At 37.9% G+C, this 17,624-nt stretch overlaps 1 protein-coding gene across 4 annotated transcripts in view; it reads right to left on the minus strand.

Annotated features, from left to right (window-relative positions):
• LOC128732919 (syntaxin-binding protein 5) overlaps window positions 1-17,624 on the minus strand; it is a 1,693,445-nt gene that overhangs the window by 193,790 nt on the left and 1,482,031 nt on the right. For all 4 annotated transcript variants that reach the window (XM_053826374.1, XM_053826375.1, XM_053826373.1 and 1 more), the window contains one exon: window positions 4,321-4,416. In XM_053826374.1, the coding sequence (XP_053682349.1) occupies window positions 4,321-4,416 (96 nt within the window). The remainder of the gene's footprint in view (window positions 1-4,320; window positions 4,417-17,624) is intronic.

Here is a 17,624-nt window from a genome sequence, read left to right on the forward strand (position 1 = left end):
AACAACTTACTCAGCAATTTCATGTGAAAAGGAACTATCAAAATTTATAAGTGCTGCCAATAGATGAATTATTTTCCGAAGACGTGTCGATTTCTATCGCAAATAGCAAGTAAGACCGTATAACAAAGGTTCCTTTCACCATTAGGTGGATTAAATCAGGTTTTTTTGGTTGTAATCAGTGCTGAAAAATGTGATGGATTCGTTAGTAGCGAGGTGGCGATTGCCTTCAGCAGCTGAAAAATGTACGTTTTTGGACAACAATTTTTAATTCATCATATTTCTTGTCAGAAACCCAGTAAATTGTGTTTGTGTGAATCAAATGTCTGGTTAAGTGATTTGTGAAGATGGTCTTATCAAAAGATTTTGAAAATATGAATAAAAACCTGATTTTTTTATAATTTTTAATTATTTTATTACCCTAATTTTTTTATTTCACTTTTAGGGGGATTAATCAAAATTCCAATTCTACCACACGATAGAGCTTTCAATTTTAAGAAACTCTTCCAAAGGTTTGATAAACTTAATACCAAGTTTTCCTAGTCAAAACTCTGGTGCGCACGTTTTGTTTGGTTTTGGGCTATTGTGCGCGCGAGTAACTGTGTTATAAAAGTTGGCGCGAGTGTTCGAGGGTTAATATCTTTTGACCGGTTAAACCAATTCTTATGAAATTTTGCATATATATTTGTAGTGTCAAAACCTCTCGTTTGATATTAAAATAATTGAAATTAGATTATTTTTCTTGGTTAAAATCATTATAAATTATTGTTAATTTTGATGTGGTGTATTCAATTACTCATAACTTTCAAATTAAACATACAATCAAAAAACCATTCAATGGTGATCTATCCGGCTATATTACCTGCCAAATGAATTTAATAGCACGTAAATCGGTTCGGCCGTCTCTGAGAAACAGGCGATCATTTGAACCTTGTCAAAACTGGTTTTTTAAGCATAACTTTTAAACCACTCGTTTGTTTTCAATAAAAACTGGCGTGAAGTTTAGCAATAGTAAGAGCTTTTATTTGGTACTAAGATCGATGAAATCGGTTGTGTGGTTCCGGAGAAAATCGTGTCACGCAATTTTCACATTTTTGCTTATAACTTTTAAACTAAAAGTCAGCCCACGAAACCATTTAATAGTGATATACTAGGTAATAATACCTTTCAAATAAAAGTTAGAGCACACGAATCGGTTCAGCTATCTCCGAGAAATAGGCGATTGAAAATTGGAGCGCACACACATACACACATACACACACACACACACACACACACACACACACACACACACACACACACACACACACACACACACACACACACACACACACACACACACACACACACACACACATACACACACACACACACACGCGCACACACACACACACGCGCGCACACACACACACGCGCACACACACACACACGCGCGCACACACACACACGCGCACACACACACACACACACACACACACACACACACACACACACACACACACACACACACACACACACACACACACACACACACACACACACACACACACACACACACACACACACACACACACACACACACACACACACACACACACACACACACACACACACACACACACACACACACACACACACACACACACACACACACACACACACACACACACACACACACACACACACACACACACACACACACACACACACACACACACACACACACACACACACACACACACACACACACACACACACACACACACACACACACACACACACACACACACACACACACACACACACACACACACACACACACACACACACACACACACACACACACACACACACACACACACACACACACACACACACACACACACACACACACACACACACACACACACACACACACACACACACACACACACACACACACACACACACACAGACATTGCTCAGTACGTCGAACGCTGTCGATTGGTACATGTGGCTCGGCCCTCCGGGCCTCGGATCAATTTCGTGTTTTTCGACCAATTCCTAAACCTTTGTTATAGTATAACGAAGGTAAAAACATTTTTTGGATACTGTGTTACCTGACTCACTGCGAATATGCGTTGTGTTCGCGGGATCGTGTTGGTTCGACAGGTTTCGAAAATTATCGCCCTTGTATCGAAAATATCGTTAATTTTGATCACTAAAAATAACGTACTCAAAAGTTATATTTCCAGTGCCAGTAGTACGCAATAATTGTATTGTGAAACTGAATTGTTATTTCTGCAACTTTTTACAAGTTAAATGCAGTTGTGCTCTTGTACAACTTATAAAAAATCGTTTGTTCTCGATATTAGCTGCATATGCGTTATAAACGAATAAAACGTATCGCCTGTTTCTCGGATATGGCTGAACCGATTTGTTCGCTATTACTTTTGTTTGAAAGGTATTATTGCCTAGTATATTACTGTTGAATTAGTTCGAGGTCCGACATTTCGTTTAAAAGTTATAAGTAAAAACGTGAAAATTACGTGACACGATTTTCTCCGGAACCAAGTGAGCGATTTGAACGATCTTGGTATCGAATGAAAGCTCTTGTTAACGCTAAATTTTTCGGGTAAATTTTATTGAAAACAAACAAGTAGTTTAAAAGTTATCCTAAAAAACCTGTTTTGACAAGGTAATAATTATCGCCTGTTTCTTAGAGATGGCTAAACCAACTTAGGCGCTATTAGTCTCATTTGAAAGGTAACATAGCCTAATAGATCACTATTGATTTGTTTTTTTATTGGACGTTTAATTTAAAAGTTATGAGCAATTGAATACAACACATTAAAATTTATAATAATTTATAACCATTTCATCTAAAATGATTTATCTAGTTTGAATTATTTTGACATCAAATTAGAGATTTTAATGCTGCAAACATATCTGCAAAATTTCAGTAGAATTGGTTTTGCCGATCAAAAGATATTAACCCTCCAACACTCGCGCCATCTTTTGTAATACGGTTATTCGCGCGCACAATGGCCCAAAGCCAAAAAGACATGCGCACTAGAGTTTTGACTGGGAAATCTTGGTTTTAGGCTTATGAAACCTTTGGAAGAATTTCTTAAAATTGAAAGTTCTATCGTCTGGTGCAATTTAAATTTTGATTAATCCCCCTAAAAGTGGAATAAAAAAAATTATTTTTCTTCAGTTTCAATATAACACATTGATGTATTCTGCAAAGTTTTAGAGTATATTATTACAAGAAATTTTGCTAAAGACAGTAACCCCCTATCTCTTCAGCGAAGCTAGAAAAATCTTATTCATTGTATTTGAATTAGTGAAATCAGTTTTTTATTTTAGCTCTTTTCATAATTGTTGTATGACTTTTTCATGTATTACAAAGTTGCGCAAATAGTAAAAATACACAACTTTGCTGAATATAGTATACCTCTATGTTTGCTTGTTTAGGAACTGTAGAACTTTGATTATAAAAAATACCCTAATTTTGACCCCGAATTACGCGACTACCAACAGACGGATACATTTTAAACATTTTACATTATTGCTGATTGTTTTGATGCATACAGATACCATTTGTCAATATGAGGAAACGAGAGAAAATTCCAGGCCAATTCCGGTACACCTCATATGCTGATTGCTTCATTTCTGTGATGTCAGTTTCTGCTGATCAATTTTCCCAACAATTTAAAGTATTAATGCATTGAATAATTATGACATCTTGCTCATAACAAGTTTATTGAAAAATATACGTTAGTTACACGATTTGTAACTTTATAACAATATGGCGTTCAAAAACCTATACGTGTTATACAAAATACAACAGCGTGAGTAGCCGAAGGTTAATAAAAATTGATGAAATTTATTCTGGAAAACTTTATTGGTGTGAATCTAATAGGCATTTACTTATCCTTATTCAGCAATTTCATGAAAAAAGGATCTATCAAAATTTATAAGTGGTCATATTTTGTTCAAATTTTGTAAACGTATTCAATTTTCAAAAATTTTATGTAAACCAACGCACTACGCAACGTTAACCAATAGATGGATTATACTCCGAAGACGTGTCGGTTTCTATCTCAAATAGCAAGTAAGACCGTATAACAAAGGTTCCTTTCACCACTAGGTGGATTAAATCAGGTTTTTTGCAATAACTTGAAATTTTGGGGGTGTTAGGATGATGTCATATGTGTTTTAATGATGTACTAGGCGCGACTAACAACGTAGACTAGGTCAGTTGCAAAGTATATTAATAAAAAAATTTTTTGTCACATCGTGTAATTTATATCAAAACGGTTCTTTTTTATGATTACTTACCAAAACTCTTGACACACAGTAAACTTCTGAATTTCGGTGGGGGTAACCAAATAGAGTCCATGCCCTTTGTTACTAAAACTGAATGTCTTAGATATGCTGTTTAAAAAATATAAAAAATAATTAAAATTACTAATTTAAGTCTTTCCAGATCTCAATGGAATAATATTCTAATGCATTTGACGAGAGTAGGTATCATTACAGCATCAACCTGCAACTCTACTGTTTTACCTGACTCACTGTGAATATACGTGTTATTGAAATAAAACGTAACCATACGTTTTATTCGTTTATAACGCATATGCAGCTAATATCGATAACAAACAAATTTTTATAAGTTGTATAAAAGCACAACTGCATTTAACTTGTAAAAAGTTGCAGAAATAACAATTCAGTTTCACAATACAATTATTGCGTACTACTGGCACTGGAAATATAACGTTTAAGTACGTTATTTTTAGTGATCAAAATTAACGATATTTTCGATACAAGGGCGATATTTTTCAAAACCTTTCGAACCAACATGATCCCGCGAACACAACGCATATTCGCAGTGAATCAGGTAACACAGTAGTCCAGTGCTTGAAGAAAAGGAATCGCAAATCGACCGTGATTGCGTAAACCAGCGCGTTTGAATAGAATTGAAGTTTTAGTAGGAAGAAATCTTTTATGGCCGGACAGTCTCGAAGTCCGGACACTAATATTTTCTTAAAAACAAAGTAGGGTATGTTGCTACATCGTCGTAATTGCCTATTCCCGTCCTATCCAACACAAATTATTAAAAAATATCAGCATTTTTATGACACACAATGCAAAACTAGTTATTCCCTAATATTTTAGTTTGTTGTCTATCATACGCGATCAATAAAAGTGAGCTGAGATCTATTTAAATGCTTTTTATCATGAAAGAATTCCTATCAGCCAAATTTCCTACGTTTTTTCGTGCGACGAAGAAGACAATTTCGACTACTCGTTTTAATTTCTGTCGTTCATAAATGAAAATAACTCACGCAAGGCATTGTCGTTATTCTACAACCAGAAAAACTTGCCTGACCTGCAGAAATTTTGTAGACTAACATTTGTCATGCCGTCCTACACAAATACATGCGCGTTAGCTTCGTAAACATTGTTGTGATTTTTAGTTCGGACGATGAAAAATTTTGATGGACGGATTTTAAAACGGTACGACGAATTTTAGAAATAAAGTCAGTCGCGTAATTTCAATAATATGCTTTTATAGTCGCTTTTCAGTGATTTCAAAGTTCACGGATCGGAAGATAAGTGTGTTTTAGTCAAATCAGCACAAGAACTTTTGGAGTATTCAGTGAATCCATCCAACAAATGATGAAAATTAGAATGGCTTTACTTATTACGAATTACGGAATTAGAAAAAAACCCTATGTTAAAAATTTCGGAATAAATGGGACAAGAGTAAATTGCATGATTTAATTGTGTCCCAATTATGACGTCTTTGTTTCAAAAGGTATACAAATGAGATTGTCAAACATTTAATTAATTAATTTATTTATTTATTTATTTATTTATTTATTTATTTTAACCATTTTTCATTTTGTTTATTTTTATTTTACAAGACTCGACCTATATTTGTCTCTTAAAAGTTTCTTTGACATACTGGTAGCTCCGGAGCATATATTTGTTTGTTTGTTTAATTAAAATTTAACTAACAAAAATGTCTTATTGAATATTCTAAGTCATGTTCATAAAAATCTTATACTATTTAATTTTTGTACAAACTTATGCGACGGTTCGTTGAACTCAAAAAAGCTTTCAACGGCGGAGAAAGTTCGAATGCAGGCCGTTATTGGTTCGTAAGATCCAAAGGTTGTCCGGTGGAATCGCGGCTGCAGTAATCCGGTCGATCGAAGTGAGCGTTGCGACGCACGAAAGTTTAAGGCAGACAGGATTGTCGGTGAATCGATCTCGCCATTTAATATCTTCGCCACACACACTGCTTGCTGAACTTTCCTGCGATGCTCGAGTGTCTGTAGACCCAGGAGACGACATTTATCGGGGTATGGCGGTAGATTTGCTGGATTACGCCAAGCTAAATCTCTCAACGCAAGCCTCACAAAACGTTTTTGAACTCGTTCGATGCGTAGATTCCATGCCAGCTGGTAAGGGCACCATACCAAGCAAGCATTTTCAATGAGTGGACGTACTAATGAACAATATAGTGCCTTCAGACAGTGAGGATCATCGAAATCACGAGCGACTTTAGCGATGAAACCTAGTTGTCGAGAAGCTTTTGCTATTGCAGTGCAGTGGTGCGATGCAAGTTGAAGGTGAGTTTGGCGTTAAGCAGTACCGCCAGGTCGGTAACTTCATCAACTCTAGTGAGTACATGCTCATTTATTTGATAGTTGTAGACGATAGGACTGGCAATGCGGTGGAAAGTCATTACTTGGCATTTCGGGATGCTGATCACAAGCCAGTTTTTCCTGCACCAATCTACAAACAAATCTAAAAGCCTCTGCAGCCGGACACAGTCATCTATAGAACGAATCACCGAATATAATTTCAGATCATCTGCATACATCAATTTGCATCCCACTCCAATCTGCGTCGCAATATCGTTGAAAAACAACACAAACAGGAGAGGTCCCATGTTGCTATCTTGAGGGACACCCGAGCAGTTGGTGAACTGGGAAGAGAAACAGGAGTCGAGCTGCACACGTAGAATTCTGCCGCACAAATAGGAACTGAGCCATTTCGTAAAATTCCGAGATGCGCCAAGCCGTGAAATTTTCTGCAGCAGTATTTTATGGTTAATACGATCCAACGCAGCTTTGGGTATGAAATGTGGAAGGCAAATGAGGAGCGTCCAATATAGCTCTAGCTATCCCAAGCCCCTACCTAGCGCCGCCACGTGGCCATACCCGGTAATGCTCTATTGAGTAGCCAAGCTAGGAGGTGCGATACTGTGTGGTTCCCGGCTGCCTGATCTCATAATCGAGGTTTTGGGCAGACGGTGGAGCCACACGATCTGGTAAGCATAATATAAGTTATTTTAATTATTTTTGTCGTTTTAGCTTATGAAGCATTTACTGCTTTATAGTGAAAACTTTGGCCAATACGAGTGTTAATACTGCACATGGATATTGGATACCAGAAGAAAAATTAAATTAATTATTAGAAGCATTTATGGAAACTAAAAGGACGCAACTCTATTCCATTCGAAGGACTGCTGGTGAGATTGTTCTATTTTTACCCATATATACCACATTTCATAAATAAACTAGAATCGGAAAGAGGGAGGCACCATCAGAGCACTTGTTTGAAGCGGTGGGCCTAGGGAGAGTGAAACAGTCAACTTTCTAGGGTTAATCTTGGCCCGATTAACAACACATCGTGGATAATGAGCGGGCTCTTCTCCCCACCTACTGGAGTCATTCTGCATTAAGACGGTTTATTCAACGATTGACTCAGGTGACTTAGCCCTTGGAAGGAGATTCTCTAAATCCCTGGTACGTGTAAGTGATGTTGCTTATCGACCAATTCCCTTTTGGCCCTTCATACAAGAGTTGGGAAGCATGACCAATCGTTGAATATGTTCAACTCTTTTTGACATGATAGGCTCATTGCTATGAACGGATGTTCTGCTAAGGCAGGTGGTAGTACCATATATTCATATTCATATATTCATATCTGTGGCCATCATCCTGCGAAAATTTCGCTTCAAAAATTCGTGATAGAGCTGAGTTATTCGAGTTTTTCTAAGAAATTTCGAGCTCGTTCAAATATTTGATGTCTTTATCTTTACAATTACGTGTCCAAACATGTCAAATACGTCACTGAAGTTATGCTCAGTTTGTGCAGCACATCTGTGGCTATCATCCCGCGAAAATTTCGCTTCAAAAATCCGTGCCAGAGCTGAGTTATTCGAGTTTTTCTAAGAAATTTCGAGCTCGTTCAAATATTTGATGTCTATCTTTACAATTACGTGTCCAAACATGTCAAATACGTCACTGAATTAATGCTCAGTTTGTGCAGCACATCTGTGGCCATCATTCTGCGAAAATTTCGCTTAAAAAATCCGTACCAGAGCTGAGTTATTCGAGTTTTTCTTAGAAATTTCGAGCTCGTTCAAATATTTGATGTCTTCATCTTTACAATTATGTGTCCAAACATGTCAAATACGTCACTGAATTTATGCTCAGTTTGTGCAGCACATCTGTGGCTATCATCCTGCGAGAATTTCGCTTCAAAAATCCGTGCCGGAGCTGAGTTATTCGAGTTTTTCTAAGAAATTTCGAGCTCGTTCAAATATTTGATGTCTTTATCTTTACAATTACGTGTCCAAACATGTCAAATACGTCACTGAAGTTATGCTCAGTTTGTGCAGCACATCTGTGGCTATCATCCCGCGAAAATTTCGCTTCAAAAATCCGTGCCAGAGCTGAGTTATTCGAGTTTTTCTAAGAAATTTCGAGCTCGTTCAAATATTTGATGTCTTTATCTTTACAATTACGTTTCCAAACATGTCAAATACGTCACTGAATTTATGCTCAGTTTGTGCAGCACATCTGTGGCCATCATCCTGCGGAAATTTCGCTTCAAAAATCCGTGCCAGAGCTGAGTTATTCGAGTTTTTCTAAGAAATTTCGAGCTCGTTCAAATATTTGATGTCTATATCTTTACAATTACATGTCCAAACATGTCAAATACATCACTGAAGTTATGCTCAGTTTGTGCAGCACATCTGTGGCTATCATCCTGCGGGGTATGAAATGGGGAAGGCAAATGAGGAGCGTCCAGTATAGCTCTAGCTATCCCAAGCCCCTACCTAGCGCCTCCACGTGGCCATACCCGGTAATGCTCTATTGAGTAGCCAAGCTAGGAGGTGCGATACTGTGTGGTTCCCGGCTGCCTGATCTCATAATCGAGGTTTTGGGCAGACGGTGGAGCCACACGATCTGGTAAGCATAATATAAGTTATTTTAATTATTTTTGTCGTTTTAGCTTATGAAGCATTTACTGCTTTATAGTAAAAACTTTGGCCAATACGAGTGTTAATACTGCACATGGATATTGGATACCAGAAGAAAAATTAAATTAATTATTAGAAGCATTTATGGAAACTAAAAGGACGCAACTCTATTCCATTCGAAGGACTGCTGGTGAGATTGTTCTATTTTTACCCATATATACCACATTTCATAAATAAACTAGAATCGGAAAGAGGGAGGGACCACCAGAGCACTTGTTTGAAGCGGTGGGCCTAGGGAGAGTGAAACAGTCAACTTTCTAGGGTTAATCTTGGCCCGATTAACAACACATCGTGGATAATGAGCGGGCTCTTCTCCCCACCTACTGGAGTCATTCTGCATTAAGACGGTTTATTCAACGATTGACTCAGGTGACTTAGCCCTTGGAAGGAGATTCTCTAAATCCCTGGTACGTGTAAGTGATGTTGCTTATCGACCAATTCCCTTTTGGCCCTTCATACAAGAGTTGGGAAGCATGACCAATCGTTGAATATGTTCAACTCTTTTTGACATGATAGGCTCATTGCTATGAACGGATGTTCTGCTAAGACAGGTGGTAGTACCATATATTCATATATTCATATAATACGATCGAACGCAGCTTTCAGATCAGTATAAATCACGTCAATCTGTGATTTCTGTTCCATGTAGGTTATGCAGGTGGATGTGAAATCCATTAGGTTCGTGCTTACGGATCGACCAGGCATAAATCCGTGTTGGTCGGTAGAGATATAGCATTTTGTTCTGGCGAGGATGAAATTACTCACTACTATTTCAAACAGCTTGGATGCAGCAGACAGGCTAGTAATACCACGATAGTTCCGTACATTCCGACGATCGCCACTTTTGAACACAGGAAACATAAATGACTCCTTCCAGATATCCGGAAATTTTCCATGCTCGAAGGATTTATTGAAGATAAGGCACAAAGGCTCCACTAGCGCTACCGCACAACGGGCGAAAACTACAACTGGAATACCATCAGGTCCAGGGCAGCACGAACGTTTGAGTTTTTTAGCAGCTGACAAAATCATAACTGGAGTTATGTCGAACGTACTCATGTATACTAAATCAACAGGAAACCCAGCAGAAGCGATGACAGCCTCAGAATCAGATACGGATTTGTCAGCAAAAACGGAAACGAAAAACTTCGCAAACAGCTCGCATGAATCCATAGTGGTTTTAGCTTCGGTTTCATCAAGATAAACATTAGAAGGTATGGCGGAATGTTTCCGTTTCGAATTGACAAAGTTCCAAAACCCTTTAGGGTTTCTGCGGAGATCAATTTGAACCCGCATGACGTGCGATTTGTACAATATAGCATTCAACCGTCGATACGCATTACTTGAACGCTTGAAATTTTGTTTATTCAGTGCAGTCTTCCGAAGACGATGTTTGCGTTGCCATAAGTTACGCTCTCGTTTCAATTCACGAAGGCAAGGGTTGGACCATGGAGGGGAAACTGGCCTTTTAGCGATAGGCAAATTTTCGTTCAACCACTGGCGTATTGTGTCGCAGAAATGAGCTGCCATATCATCAACGTCATTATATTCTTGTAGAGTCTGCCAGTCAAAATTCAAAAAATAGTCCGAGAAAGCAATAGAGTTCATTTTACGGTAATTTAATGCAGTGGACCTATTCGCACTACCAACCATCGAAGAACAGTTACTCGTTCCAGCAGCTTCCATTGATAAGACTAAAGGCGGATGGTGTGGATCAACGGGCAGCAGTGGAGCGTCACACACATCAGTAACCAGCTGCTGTTCCGAAGAACAAAAGACTAGGTCGAGCACATGGCCGAGATGATTCCGTTGCAAATTTGCTTGACGCAGGTTTAGAAAATCCATACCGTCAATAAGTGAATGGTTTGTTTGAGAAACCCCACAAACGCCATTTTTATCAAAATTGACTTTTTAACAGTTTTCGAATCCTTGAGAAGATCCACACCTTCCCTCAAAATTCCAGAAAAAGTTAATTCCGCGAACCCCTTTTAATTGGGGTTGCAAATATCCAGTTGTTTGAGAAATCCCAAATATCCATGTTTCCGATAATCACCTAGAGCGGCGCTGCGATAGGTACAAAATTATCATTCAATATTTACGTGCAATGTTGTAAGCAGTATTCGCAACACAATTCAATAGTATAAAAATATCTTCGGAATCGAAAAATTACGAGTTGGACACAGTCAAAAAGAAGAAACATATAGTGTTCGGCGGACTACAGAATACAAGGCGAAAGTTATTGAAAGTAAAAGAACGGCGTATAAAATCAAAAAGAAAAGGATGTTTTAGCTGAAAAAGTCCGAGCTGATTGCGAATGTAGATAAGCTTGGATTAGTTAGTCGACAAGATAAACGTAAATAAACCGTACTTGTAATCTAGTTACAGTAAAAACTGTAGCAATCTCGTTCCAGAAATCGACAGACTAAACTATCCATGCGTTTCTCACAAAAGCAGTAACCCACCATTTACTATACAATGTTGATAATTGCACAATATATGAATAAAAGGTTTAATCTTCTATTTATCTTTTTTGTTAACTCGTTGCTTTTCCTAATGTAAGTAATCCGTCGAGCACTCCCGAGTAAATGTAAAATCAATAGTTTATCATTTCGAAGTATTTAAGGTGCTGTTCACGTATCTCCATTTCCTTTTGGTATAACGTAATTTGAGAACAGGCCCTTATTCTCAGATTCTGTTCCATAATCATAGTACGGTTGTTATCCTAGATTTAAAATGTTTATTTTCTGGTTATAATATCTTTAATTACTACTAGCAAAGTATCAAGGTATTCTATTCGATGTGAATTCGTGTTACTGTGGTCCATTTATGCATTTCAAAAACCGCCGTTATTCCATTTACCTTTTATTTTTTAATAGGTAAATAGAAACCATGATAAAAATTTGGATTAAAAAAGTACAAAACTTTTTCTAAAACTTGTATTATTCTACTTCAAAATTTTTAATAAATTATATTGAGCACCCCTCTCCTCTTCTTCTTCTTAGCGGTACGCACTTTTTTAACATCCTCAGTGATATATGGTAGCAAATTACATACTATGAGGATGGAAAGATCACAAGTTTGAATAGAAACGGCCTAAAACTACTTAAGTCAATTTCTCGTTTGTTTGAGAAACCCCAAATATCCATCAACTTTAAAGCCTTGTAATTTCAGCGAGAATCATTATTTTGATCAAAAGATAAGTCTACATAATATATTTTAGATATTATCATAGAACCTCAAATCAGAAAATATAAGGATTGGTTCAAAATTTTCAGAAAACCTGTTTTTTGTTGTTTTCCAACAATAGTGTCGAGTGGACTTGTGGGGTTTCTCAAACAAACGATTCAAGTGCTGCGCTGGTATTAGACAGATTGGAACTGCTGGCTGCCTGCACTCCGTCTGGCCCATTAGTCCAAAAAATGCGTGGCTGGTTATAATCACCACATACTAAAATCGTTTCACCGGCTGAACATTTGCTACACAGTTCAGAAACCGATGAAATATGAGCCTCGACTACTTCTACGTCATTACTTCTGTCAGGCGGAACGTACAGGCCGCATATTAAAAACTTCTTTCCACGAACGGTAGCGCGAACACATACCTGCTCCAAGCAACGTCCAGACATCGTCTCAAAAATTGAACTGCGATGTTCGTGTGACACTGCAATCAGTACCCCACCGAAGCGATTCTTATTGCTATTTAATTGGCTGCGATCGCAACGGAACACATTGAATGAATGTCCAAAAAGCTGTAACGAGTTGATGCAGTCATCTAACCCAGTCTCCGTCAAGATGATGATGTCGAAATTGCTGTCACGTGTTGTCAAAAAGATGTCGTCTATTTTCGTCCTTAATCCACGTGTATTCTGGTAATAGTTCCTGAGCCGCTTGTTTGCATCAACGTCACGCTGCAACATGTGTTTATTAGGTGTGTGAGAAACAAAATTACCGTCAATGTACTCGCCTCTGGTGGGAACCCAAAGGGTCGCACCTTCCACTGTAGATCGCAGTTGGTTTTGATTATTTATACCGCCTCCGGGGTGCGGTGAACAGGGCTTGAAAAGGGATCGCAAGTTGAATGTGACTGCCGTGAATGCGAACTTTCCGCATTCAAACTCCGCTTTTTGAACGATCATTTGACTGTTTTTTGAATCCAGTCAATCTCCCGCTTGCGCTGCTGCCGTCTTACAATTCATGCGGCATCTCAGCAAAAGCAAACAGTCGATCTCCCGTTTTGCTTTGCGCTTTGAGAATATAAACTGCAAACTGACTGGAAGCATACGGTGACGTATTTTTTCGTTTCTCTTTTTGTCTCCAAATCGGCTGCTCACAGTAATAGTTTGTCACCCGGACGTCGGTCCGACGCAAGCAAAATATTCGTTTGTATTGGACGGAATCCGACCGACTTCTTCCATGCACATGTAGTGGTTGTTTTTTTGTAGTATTGAATCATACGATTGTGCGGTTGCTTTTCGTTAGCGTGGTGATTGCCAGTCATTTGACTGTTTTGCAGTCATTCGCTGCTCCAAACGGTAAAGGCAACTTGATCGAAACAAAAATGTCAAAAAATTTTAGAGCGCGTTCGTTCTGTTGCGTGCGATCGGCGTTTGACTGAGCAAACTGCCAGTTGTGTTATGCATAGCGTTCGTATTCCACCTCTAAACGGACGGTGTGAACTTGAATGCACGTTGGTGTGACTGCAGTAGAAAAAAAAGGATCGGTCGAAGCCCTGGCGGTGAATAGTACGTCGATCCCAGTTTTTTGGCTGATCAACGAACTCACGAAATAGCAATCCTGAAGGCCAAGATGATGGATCCAGTGCTTTGGTCTTCATGTCAGGATCGAGGCCGATTTTAAACGACACGAACGATAATGCAGACCCATCTTTCCCTTTAGCGACTAGATGAATCGCTTCGACCGGTGCAGGAGCACTCAGGCAGCGAGCCACAATATTTTGCACGTCGTCGTCCGTGATAAGAGGATTTAATCTGGAGAGCTACAGCCAAAACTTGCCGACGTTGCGCACACTGAATGGAACGGAGAGATCACTCAGATCAACATTGTTAGTGTCGCAATCTGACGGTGCTTGCACAATTATTTGATCTTCCATACGGCGCCGTTTCATACTCCGTTTAGGCCCGGCGGGTGTGCTAGGTAAAGGCCACATCGGTTGAGATTGTGAGCAAGACAAGCTATCAATTTTTTTGCTCAGCGCTTCCACAACATTAGAAAGATGCTGTACTTGCACTGGTAGACTGGTTGAAATTGGCGAATCGGATGACAAAAGCGGTGCCGGCTGAGTGTCGGAAATATAAGCACGAATGCTGCGGCCTTGTAATTCACTTCTACATGTAGTACAAATAAGTAGAAGTTTCCCCTGGACAAAAGCCTCTCTCAGTCCAATGTCCCTAAAGCTGGCAGTACAAAGTTAGCAGAACATTAGTAGCACCATTCAGTTAATTGATGCTCAATTAATGCTAATTAATGCTCCTAACGACGAATTTAATGCTCCATTGTTTCATAGGAAAAAACAATGCACTGCTAGCTTTAGATAAAATTAGCAGGACCAAGTTCGGAAATGGCACTTCCGGTGCAGATAGAGCTACCCAAGTACGACCATTATTTGATGCTCATTTAATGCTCCAGGAAAAACATAGCTTTGGTAACTTTGGACGTCATTTTCCATGAAAAATTGAGCAAAAAAGAAAATGTACTGCTAGCTTTAGATAAAGTTAGCAGGACAAGGTTCGGAAATGGCACTTCCGGTGCAGATAGAGCTACCCAAGTACGACCATTATTTGAGCCGCTCCGAATTATAGTGGTCTATTGACCATTTAGTTAATTTTACAGGAGACGCAATTGTCTAAAAAACTCTATAATAAATTCTATACAATTATTTCCTCCAAACCAAGTGTTCTAATGTGTAGTGTATAAAGTGATTCAACATGAGAATACATAAAAATCCCAACTTTTGTCAAAATATACGATTTATTCACACCAATGTACATAGACCACTATGATTTCATATATATTTTCACCGTAATCCCCAAAACGTTCCGCAACATAGTGGTCTATCTCCAAAAGATTTGTAAATAGCTGTATCTTGCGCTGCTGATCGTCTAGCAAGTTGCGGTCTTCGGGAAGGTTATTCAAATGACTACCAGCTTTAGGGTGGAATGGAAAATAGCGCAGAATTGTCTCACTACGTGGCGCTAGTGTATATGTAATATTCATATACAGGCTGTATCTTGCGCTGCTGACTATCTAGAAAGTTGCGGTCTTCGGGAAGGTTATTCCAATGACTACCAGCTTTAAGATAATATCAAAATAGTACAGAATTGTCTCACTACTACAAGGCTATGAGAAATAGTTAATTTCAACACTCAATTTTTTTCTCTAGCTACGTTAACTGCCTGTAAAAATCTATCTACCATCTATTAATGGTACTTCTAAGAAGGCCAGAAAAATCCCACGAACTCACTTAATCTATTGGTCTCAGTCACGTGAACACATTCCCAGTTACTTTCTAAACATTTTGCACGATTCATGAAAATTGTATAATCATAGAAAATTCGGTACCAACTTTTCAAAAGGGTCAATCTGCAAAATGTAAACAAACTGAGTGAGAGTTATTCTCTGCTGGACTAGCATAGGAAAAAAAACCCTCACTCGGTTTGTTTACACTTTGCAGATTGGCCCTTTTGAAAAGTTGGTGCCGAATTGTTGCATTTTTTCACTAATTCTTTTAAATCGAAACTTGCAAGAACTTAATAGGCAATTATGTCACATAAATAAATAAATGGTAAATAGTAAAATATTAACTAATTTCTAAACTAGTTAAATAGCAACTGTAACCTAAACACCCTTTCCAAAGAACACAACTTCTTATAGTTATTACTAAGACACTAGCACAGCCCATTGTGTAGATTCTTAATTATTTTCTATACCATCTTGAAGGTAAGAGTAATTTTATAATTTGAGTCATAAAAATCCTTTTGTTATAATTTTTTCACTAATGATAATGATGATCATTTAAAAAAAATCTTCACCCGGTTTCGAGCCTAAAATCCGGATAATCTTGTATGACGAGGTAGGTGAGGTAGCGTCTCAGTTGACCTCGAGGTACGATGCTGATCTAATAAACTAGTTGTCGTATATTCGAATCTCGGCTGGGAGGCGCTGTTAGAGTCAATAATCAATAGTCGCAGCAACTTGCCCTGCAATTGTCCTGTAATCTAACAGCTGGCTGCGAAGTTTGTCGTGTAAAAACAGAAGGTCAAGTTTCGATAACGAAATCAAAATCAGGAAAATATTGAGATAGAGATGAAATAGACGATAAAGTGAAGAAGAAAGATAACTACACTGTTACACTTAGATTTATGTAAGAATACATCTTAATAAAGTTTCAAACGATTTAATATCTAAATACTTTAACTAGACTATGACTAGTCTATGAAACTATAGAGGGTAAACTTGAAGCGGAACAGTACATTTCATTACTCTGAGTAATTTCATATTCGTTTGAATGCAAAATTATCTCATACACTTTTGTTTGAATTGCAATTCAAATTTTCGTTGTACTAAATTGAAAATAATGTTTAAATATAAAATAATATTAAATAAATTGAAAATGGGTCATTCCACGTTAAGTGACCAAGAAAAAGTAAAACTTGTAATGGACCTTCTTGGATTTTTACCAAATTCGGCCAGAATAACAAGTTTGATGACCCCTTTTTTTTAAAAGCAAAAGCCGTCCTAAGTATGTTAGTTTTATTGCACTCTTATTGCGGTTTTTAAGTCCAAAATTGGTCATATAAACCATCATAAGAGTGTTATAAAACCCAAATTGTTACTTGAGCTGTTTTCGTCAATTCCACTTATTTTATTTTGCTTATATCTCCAAAAACATTAAGTCTAGAAAGGCACTATTCTCACATTTTCACAGAAAATTGCCCAATGAACTTGAAAAAAAGTATTTTTTTAGTATCAATGCTGCCAAATATTTTTCGATTCGATTTAAAAACTACTTTTCTCCCAATGAATACAATTTGATCTCAAAAATTCCAACTCCATCGTATTTGCCAGATTTTTTATATAAAAATAAAAAAAATTTGACAGTGTTTCCAAATTCCAAAATTTAAACTAAAAAGCTGGCAACACTGCTCAGGAAAATGTTACTACATATTGTATACATGCTTTCACAATAGGGCATAGAGACTCACTGCTTCTTGAAAAAAATATTTTGCTCTTGGTTTTACATAAGAAATTGGAGGCCGCTTGCTTCAAAACGTCGTCTTTGG

This window comes from Sabethes cyaneus, chromosome 1 (genome assembly GCF_943734655.1).
Source record: "Sabethes cyaneus chromosome 1, idSabCyanKW18_F2, whole genome shotgun sequence".
Taxonomy (NCBI): domain Eukaryota; kingdom Metazoa; phylum Arthropoda; class Insecta; order Diptera; family Culicidae; genus Sabethes; species Sabethes cyaneus.